Source organism: Heptranchias perlo, chromosome 21, assembly GCF_035084215.1.
Source record: "Heptranchias perlo isolate sHepPer1 chromosome 21, sHepPer1.hap1, whole genome shotgun sequence".
NCBI classification, from domain to species: Eukaryota; Metazoa; Chordata; class Chondrichthyes; order Hexanchiformes; family Hexanchidae; genus Heptranchias; species Heptranchias perlo.
This window is the reverse complement of record NC_090345.1, coordinates 1,760,048-1,769,128: the sequence shown is the minus strand read 5'-3', so window position 1 is coordinate 1,769,128 and position 9,081 is coordinate 1,760,048. Positions and strand designations below refer to the sequence as shown.

The 9,081-nt window shown below is 49.4% G+C and overlaps 1 protein-coding gene across 4 annotated transcripts in view; it reads right to left on the bottom strand.

Annotated features, from left to right (window-relative positions):
• stn1 (STN1 subunit of CST complex) overlaps positions 1-6,032 on the bottom strand; it is a 15,237-nt gene extending 9,205 nt beyond the window's left edge. For 2 of the 4 annotated variants that reach the window (XM_068001959.1, XM_068001957.1), the window contains exons 1-2: positions 5,786-6,030; positions 1,777-1,998 (exon numbers count right to left, since the gene is read on the bottom strand). In XM_068001959.1, coding sequence (XP_067858060.1) covers positions 1,777-1,909 — 133 coding nt within the window. In that variant the 5' untranslated portion in view covers positions 1,910-1,998; positions 5,786-6,030. Of the gene's footprint in view, positions 1-1,776; positions 1,999-5,785 lie in introns of all 4 variants that reach the window. The other 2 variants (XR_010966636.1, XM_068001958.1) reach the window with 2 other exon arrangements.
• Positions 6,033-9,081: the final 3,049 nt, after the last annotated feature.

The following is a 9,081-nucleotide window of genomic DNA, read 5'->3' as shown; positions in this document are numbered from 1 at the left end:
TAGAGGGCCCATTTCAGTTGCTCATCTGAGCAAGTGTGGAGGGAGCTTTACTCTGTATCTAACCCGTGCTGTACCTGCCCTGGGAGTGTTTGATGGGACAGTGTAGAGATACACAGAAAATAGGAGCAAGAGTAGGCCATTCGGCCCTTTGGGCCTGCTCCGCCATTCAAAATGATCATGGCTGATCGTCTAACTCAGTACCCTGTTCCCGCTTTTTCCCCATATCCCTTGATCCCTTTAGCATTAAGAAATATATCTATCTCCTTCTTGAATACATCGAATGACTTGGCTTCCACTGCCTTCTGTGGTAGAGAATTCCACAGGTGCACCACCCTCTGAGTGAAGAAATTTCTCCTCATCTCTGTTCTAAATGGCATACCCCATATCCTGAGACTGTGACCCCTGGTTCTGGACTCCCCAGCCATCGGGAACATCCTCCCTGCATCTTGTCTTTCTAGTTCTGTTAGAATTTTATATGTTTCGATGAGATCACCTCTCATTCTTCTAAACTCTAGTGAATATAGGCCTAGTCGACCCAATCTCTCCTCATACGTCAGTCCCGCCATCCCAGGAATCAGTCCGGTAAACCTTCGTTGCACTCCCTCCATGGCAAGGACATCCTTCCTCAGATAAGGAGACCAAAACTGCACACAATACTCCAGATGTGGTCTCACCAAGGCTCTGTATAACTGCAGTAAGACATCCTTGCTCCTGTACTCAAATCCTCTTGCAATGAAGGCCAACATACCATTCACCTTCCTAACTGCTTGCTGCACCTGAATGCTCACTTTCAGCGACTGGTGTACAAGGACACCCAGGTCTCGTTGCACCTCCCCTTTTCCCAATCTGTCACCATTCAGATAATAATCTGTCTTTCTGTTTTTACAACCAAAGTGGGTAACCTCACATTTATCCACGTTATACTGCATCTGCCATGTTCTTGCCCACTCACCCAACTTGTCTAAATCACATTGGAGCCTCTTTGCATCCTCCTCACAGCTCACATTCCACCCCAGCTTTGTGTCGTCTGCAAACTTGGAAATGTTACATTCTGTTCCCTCATTCAAATCATTGATATATATTGTGAATGGCTGGGGCCCAAGCACTGATCCCTGCGGTACCCCACTAGTCACTGCCTGCCACCGGAAAAAGACCCGTTTATTCCTACTCTCTGTTTCCTGTCTGTCAACCAATTCTCAATCCATGCCAGTATATTCCCCCCAATCCCATGTGCTTTAATTTTGCACACTAACCTCTTATGTGGGACCTTATCAAAAGCCTTCTGAAATTCCAAATACACCATATCCACTGGTTCTCCCCTATCTATTCCACAAGTTACATCCTCAAAAAACTCCAGTAGATTTGTTAAGCATGATTTCCCTTTCATAAACCCATGCTGACTTTGTCCAATCCCGTTAATGCCCTCCAAGTGTTCTGTTATCACATCTTTTATAATAGATTCTAGCATTTTCCCCACTGCTGATGTTAGGCTAACTGGCCTGTAATTCCCTGTTTTTTCTCCCTCCTTTTTTAAATAGTGGGGTTACATTTGCCACCCTCCAATCTGTGGGAACTGTTCCAGAGTCTATAGAATTTTGGAAGATGATCACCAATGCATCCACTATTTCCAGGGCCACTTCCTTTAGAGGGAGCTTTACACTGTATCTAACCCATGCTGTACCTGCCCTGGGAGTGTTTGATGGGACAGAGTAGAGGGAGCTGTACTCTGTACCTGACCAGTCCATATTTAAATGAGTAGTTAATTCAATGACCCACCTGGAACTTGCCGAGAGTCCTTGAGTTCCAGGATGTCCCTGATGTAGAGTTTGGCAAATACTCCATGTACCGAGTCCAAACCCCAGAGCATGGCGGGCACCGTGTCCTCTGCACTCGCACAGTCGCTCTGCATAGCCACTTAGCAATAAAATCCTTCGCCTTTTATTGTGGAAATCCGTCTGCGTGAGAACCAAAGAAACCCTCAGACTGTACTGCATCAGCCTGCAAATCGACCAATTGCAAAATCATTAATTATCAACAAAGAATTGAATATCTACACCTTCCCCATCAACTCAGTTGTAAAATCTCGCTACGAAAAGTTATAATAAGAATAAAACCGGACGGACCACCCGGCATTGGACCACTAGGCACCGGACACGACAATGGCAAACCAAGCCCAGTCGACCCTGCAAAGTCCTCCTCACTAACATCTGGGGACTTGTGCCGAAATTGGGAGAGCTGTCCCACAGACTAGTCAAGCAACAGCCTGACATAGCCATACTTACAGAATCATACCTTTCAGCCAACGTCCCAGACTCTTTCATCACCATCCCTGGCTATGTCCTGTCCCACCAGCAGGACAGACCCACCAGAGGTGGCGGTACAGTAATGCACAGTCAGGAGGGAGTGGCCCTGGGAGTCCTCAACATTGACTCTGGACCCCATGAAATCTCATGGCATCAGGTCAAACATGGGCAAGGAAACCTCCTGCTGATTACCACCTACCGCCCTCCCTCAGCTGATGAATCAGTCCTCCTCCATGTTGAGCACCACTTGGAGGAAGCACTGAGGGTAGCAAGGGCACAAAATGTACTCTGGGTGGGGGAATTCAATGTCCATCACCAAGAGTGGCTCGGTAGCACCACTACTGACCAAGCTGGCCGAGTCCTGAAGGATATAGCTGCCAGACTGGGCCTGCGGCAGGTGGTGAGCGAACCAACACGTGGGAAAAACTTACTTGACCTCGTCCTCACCAATCTACCTGTCACAAATGCATCTGTCCATGACAGTATTGGTAGGAGTGACCACCGCACAGTCCTCATGGAGACGAAGTCCCGTCTTCGCACTGAGGACACCATCCAACGTGTTGTGTGCACTACCACTGTGCTAAATGGGATAGATTCAGAACAAATCGAGCAGCTCAAAACAGGGCATCCATGAGGCACTGTGGACCATCAGCAGCAGCAGAATTGTATTCCAGCACAATCTGTAACCTCATGGCCCGGCATATTCCTCACTCTACCATTACCAACAAGCCAGGAGATCAACCCTGGTTCAATGAGGAGTGTAGAAGAGCATGCCAGGAGCAGCACCAGGCGTACCTAAAAATGAGGTGCCAACCTTGTGAAGCTACAACTCAGGACTACACGCATGCTAAACAGCGGAAGCAACATGCTATAGACAGAGCTAAGCGATTCCACAACCAACGGATCAGATCAAAGCTCTGCAGTCCTGCCATATCCAGTCGTGAATGGTGGTGGACAATTAAACAACTAATGGGAGGAGGAGGCTCTGCAAACATCCCCATCCTCAATGATGGAGGAGTCCAGCATGTGAGTGCAAAAGACAAGACTGAAGCGTTTGCAACCATCTTCAGCCAGAAGTGCCGAGTGCATGATCCACCTCGGCCTCCTCCCGATATTCCCACCATCACAGAAGCCAGTCTTCAGCCAATTCGATTCACTCCACGTGATATCAAGAAACGGTTGAGTGCACTGGATACAGCAAAGGCTATGGGCCCCGACAACATCCCGGCTGTAGTGCTGAAGACTTGTGCTCCAGAACTAGCCGCGCCTCTAGCCAAGCTGTTCCAGTACAGCTACAACACTGGCATCTACCCGACAATGTGGAAAATTGCCCAGGTATGTCCTGTCCACAAAAAGCAGGACAAATCCAATCCGGCCAATTACCGCCCCATCAGTCTACTCTCAATCATCAGCAAAGTAATGGAAGGTGTTGTCGACAGTGCTATCAAGCGGAACTTACTCACCAATAACCTGCTCACCGATGCTCAGTTTGGGTTCCATCAGGACCACTCGGCTCCAGACCTCATTACAGCCTTGGTCCAAACATGGACAAGAGCTGAATTCCAGAGGTGAGGTGAGAGTGACTGCCCTTGACATCAAGGCAGCATTTGACCGAATGTGGCACCAAGGAGCATTAGTAAAATTGAAGTCAATGGGAATCAGGGGGAAAACTCTCCAGTGGCTGGAGTCATACCTAGCACAAAGGAAGATGGTAGTGGTTGTTGGAGGCCAATCATCTCAGCCCCAGGACATTGCTGCAGGAGTTCCTCAGGGCAGTGTCCTAGGCCCAACCATCTTCAGCTGCTTCATCAATGACCTTCCCTCCATTATAAGGTCAGAAATGGGGATGTTCGCTGATGATTGCACAGTGTTCAGTTCCATTTGCAACCCTCAAATAATGAAGCAGTCCAAGCCCGCATGCAGCAAGACCTGGACAACATCCAGGCTTGGGCTCCTAAGTGGCAAGTAACATTCGCGCCAGGATAAGTGCCAGGCAATGTCCATCTCCAACAAGAGTCTAACCACCTCCCCTTGATATTCAACGGCATTACCATCGCCGAATCCCCCATCAACATCCTGGGGGTCACCACTGACCAGAAACTTAACTGGACCAGCCATATAAATACTGTGGCTATGAAAGCAGGTGAGAGGCTGGGTATTCTGCGGCGAGTGACTCACCTCCTGACTCCCCAAAGCCTTTCCACCATCTACAAGGCACAAGTCAGGAGTGTGATGGAATACTCTCCACTTGCTTGGATGAGTGCAGCTCCAACAACACTCAAGAAGCTCGACACCATCCAGGACAAAGCAGCCCGCTTGATTGGCACCCCATCCACCACCCTAAACATTCACTCCCTTCACCACCGGCGCACAATGGCTGCAGTGTGTACCATCCACAGGATGCACTGCAGCAACTCGCCAAGGCTTCTTCGACAGCACCTCCCAAACCCGAGTCCTCTACCACCTAGAAGGACAAGGGCAGCAGGCACATGGGAACAACACCACCTGCACGTTCCCCTCCAAGTCACACACCATCCCGACTTGGAAATATATCGCCGTTCCTTCATCGTCGCTGGGTCAAAATCATGGGCTGTGGGAGGGGATTATATGGCGCGGCGAGGGGGAGGGAAAGAGAGTACATGGGCTGTGGGAGGGGATTATATGGGGGGGAAGGGGAGTGTACACGGGCTGTGGGAGGGGATTATATGGGGGGGGGGGGTGGGGAGTGTACACGGGCTGGGGGGTGGGGTGAGTGTACACGGGCTGTGGGAGGGGATTATATTGGGGGGCGGGGAGTGTACACGGGCTGTGGGAGGGGATTATATTGGGGGGCGGGGAGTGTACACGGGCTGTGGGAGGGGATTATATGGGGGGGGGGGGGGTGAGTGTACACGGGCTGTGGGAGGAGATTATATTGGGGGGGGGTGAGTGTACACGGGCTGTGGGAGGAGATTATATTGGGGGGGGGGGGTGAGTGTACACGGGCTGTGGGAGGAGATTATATGGGGGGGGGTGAGTGTACACGGGCTGTGGGAGGGGATTATATGGGGGGGGGGGAGGGGATTATATGGGGGGGGGGAGGAGATTATATGGGGGGGGGGGAGGAGATTATATGGGGAGGGAGGAGATTTTTTGGGGGGGGGCGCGGGGAGAGGATTATATGGGGGGGCGGGGAGTGTACACGGGCTGTGGGAGGGGATTATATGGGGGGGGAGATTATATAGGGGGGGCGCGGGGAGGAGATTAAATGGGGGGGGGAGGGGATTATATGGGGGGGGCGCGGGGAGAGGATTATATGGGGGGGCGGGGAGTGTACACGGGCTGTGGGAGGGGATTATATGGGGGGGGGGCGCGGGGAGGGGATTATATGGGGGGGGCGCGGGGAGTGGACTATATGGGGGCGGTAGTTTTTACCCCCCAGGCCCAGCACCCTAATCCTGTAGACCCCAAACCAAGGCGAAGAAGCCTCGAACGCCACGCACCTTTACCCCAACCCCTGGCTCCGTGAGACTTAATTCCTTCCCATCCCCGCAACCGCTGCTCCCAGCTTCGTGAGCGCTACAACCGGGCAGCAGGCCGTGGGGAGCCCGGGGCCCAGCTATATTCCTAAACGTGTAGGCCCATCCCGGCCCACACCGCCCGCTTTCCCAGGGACCGAGGCCGCCTCAGGATGACTGACCGACCGAGCGACAACTCGCAAACCAGCGGAGACGGAAGCGGGAGCCTGAGACCTCCGTCACTTCCTGCCGCTCCCAGGGGGCCGCTTTATTAGCATACTCTGCATATTCATGAGGTGGGGCGGGGCCGGGCAGTAGTGATGTCATCAGCCTGGAGTTGTGGCAGAGGATGGGATTGCTGGGGTGGGAGCCCACAGACCCTGCACCCCTCACTGGGTGGGAGCCCACAGACCATGCACCCCTCACTGGGTGGGGAGAGAGAGAGAGGGGGAGAGAGAGAGAGGGGGAGAGAGAGGGAGGGTGCAGAAAGACTTACCATAGGATCTTTTAATGTTCACAAGGGGCTGCACTTACATAGTTCTATCTATATGGTGCCTGTCACCCTTGCTGCACCATCCATCCGTGGTCTGGATTGCAATGAGGCGGCTATCGCCATGCTTGAAGTTATCAGTTATTGATTATAAATTACCATGAAAGAGTAATCAGAGGGGGAAAGAGTGACCTGTAAAAAGTGACGCCAAGCATAACAGTAAAGATTTCTTTCAGTCCCACAACAGCAAGAGGTGGTAGGATGATAGAAGGCGAAATAGACGGACCTTGGTTTTTTTTCGTCAAGCACTTCCTATTCCTATTGTCCATCCCTGGTTGTCCTGAGAAGGTGGTGGTGATTCTTATTGAACCAGGTGACTTGCCATTTTAATTCCCCATCCCACTCCCACTCTGACCTCTCTGTCCTCGGCCTCTTACACTGTTCCAATGAAGCTCAACGTAAGCTCGAGGACCAGCACCTCATCTTTCGTTCAGACACTTCACAACCTTCTGAACTCAACATTGATTTCAACAATTTCAGATTGCTCCCATTTTTTCGGACAGCAAGTGCTGGTATTGCTGGTTCTGTTGCCATTCACAGCTACTCTAAACTGATCTTTTGTTTCTTAACCTGTCCCATTATCACCTTCCTTGCCTGGCACGATCATCCCTTTTGTTGTTTAATCACACTTGCCCTCCACCCGATCACTGACCTTCCCTTTTGTTCTTTCCTCCCCCTCCCTTTTCTCGCTCTCTGTACTTGCTTAAAAACTTTAACTCTATAACATCTTCCAGTTCTGACGAAAGGTCTTTGACCTGAAACGTTAACTCTATTTCTTTCTCTGCAGATGCTGCCTCACTTGCTGAGCTTCTCCAGCATTTTTTGTTTTTATTTCTTATTGAACCACTTCAGTGTAGCAGTTTGATACAACTGAGTGGCTTGCTAGGCCATTTCAGAGGACAGGTAAGAGTTAACCATATTGGAGTCACATAGGAACAGGAGTAGGCCATTCAGCCCCTCGTGCCTGCTCCGCCATTTGATAAGATCATGGCTGAGCTGTGATCTAACTCCATATACCTGCCTTTGGCCCATATCCCTTAATACCTTTGGTTGCCAAAAAGCTATCTACCTCAGATTTAAATTTAGTAATTGAGTTGGTATCAATTGCCGTTTGCGGAAGAGAGTTCCAAACTTCTACCACCCTTTGTGTGTAGAAATGTTTTCTAATCTCGCTCCTGAAAGGTCTGGCTCTAATTTTTAGACTGTGCCCCCTACTCCTAAAATCCCCAAACAGCGGAAATAGTTTCTCTCTATCCACCCTATCCGTTCCCCTTAATATCTTATAAACTTTGATCAGATCACCCCTTAACCTTCTAAACTCTAGAGAATACAACCCCAATTTGTGTAATCTCTCCTCGTAACTTAACCCTTGAAGTCCGGGTATCATTCCAGTAAACCTACGCTGCACTCCCTCCAAGGCCAATATGTCCTTCCGAAAGTGCAGTGCCCAGAACTGCTCTCAGTACTCCAGATGCGGTCTAACCAGGGTTTTGTATAGCTGCAGCATAACTTCTGCCCCCTTGTACTCTGGTCCTTGAGATATGAAGGCCAGCATTCCATTCCCCGGTTTCCCTCTCTCTCCTTTCTTAAAAAGCGGAGTGACGTGCAATTTTCCAATCTACAGGGACAGTTCCTGAATCTAGAGAACTTCGAAAGATTATAGTTAGGTCGACCGCAATGTGCTCACCTACTTCCTTTAAAACCCTGGGATGGAAACCATCTGGTCCTGGGGATCTGTCACTCTTTAGTGCTATTATTTTCTTCATTACCGTTGCTTCTTGATTATTTTCTGCACCTGTTCATGACACTTCAATGATCTATGTACCTGAACCGCTAAGTCCCTTTGGACATCCACTGTTTTTAACTTTTTACCATTTAGAAAGTACCCTGTTCTATCCTTTTTTGATCCAAAGTGGATGACCTCACATTTGTCTACATTAAATTCCATTTGCCACAGTTTTGCCCATTCACCTAATTTATGTTTTCATCTACACTGCTTACAATGCCACCAATCCTTGTGTCATCGGCAAACTTAGATATGAGACTTTCTATGCCTTCATCTAAGTCGTTAATAAATATTGAGAATAATTGAGGCCCCAAGACAGATCCCTGCGGGACTCCACTAGTCACATCCTGCCAATGTGAGTACCTACCCATTATCCCTACTCTCTGTCGCCTTTTGCTCAGCCAATTTCCTAACCAAGTCCGTACTTTTCCCTCGATTCCATGGGCTTCTATCTTAGCTAACAGTCTCTTATGTGGGACCTTATCAAATGCCTTCTGGAAGTCCATTTAAATAACATCCATTGACATTCCCCTGTCCACTACTTTAGTCACCTCTTCAAAAAATTCAATCAGGTTTGTCAGGCACGACCTACCTTTCACAAATCCAATGCTGGCTCTCTCTGATTAACTGAAAATGCTCGAGGTGTTCAGTCACCCTATCCTTAATTATAAACTCCAGCATTTTCCCCACAACAGATGTTAGGCTAACTGGTCTATAATTCCCCGGTTTCACTCTCTCTCCTTTCTTAAAAAAGCGGAGTGACGTGCAATTTTCCAATCCAGAGGGACAGTTCCTGAATCTGGAGAACTTTGAAAGATTATAGTTAGGGCATCTGCAATGTGCTCACCTACTTCCTTTAAAACCCTGGGATGGAAACCATCTGGTCCTGGGGATCTGTCGCTCTTTAGTGCTATTATTTTCTTCATTACTGTTGCTTTACTTATG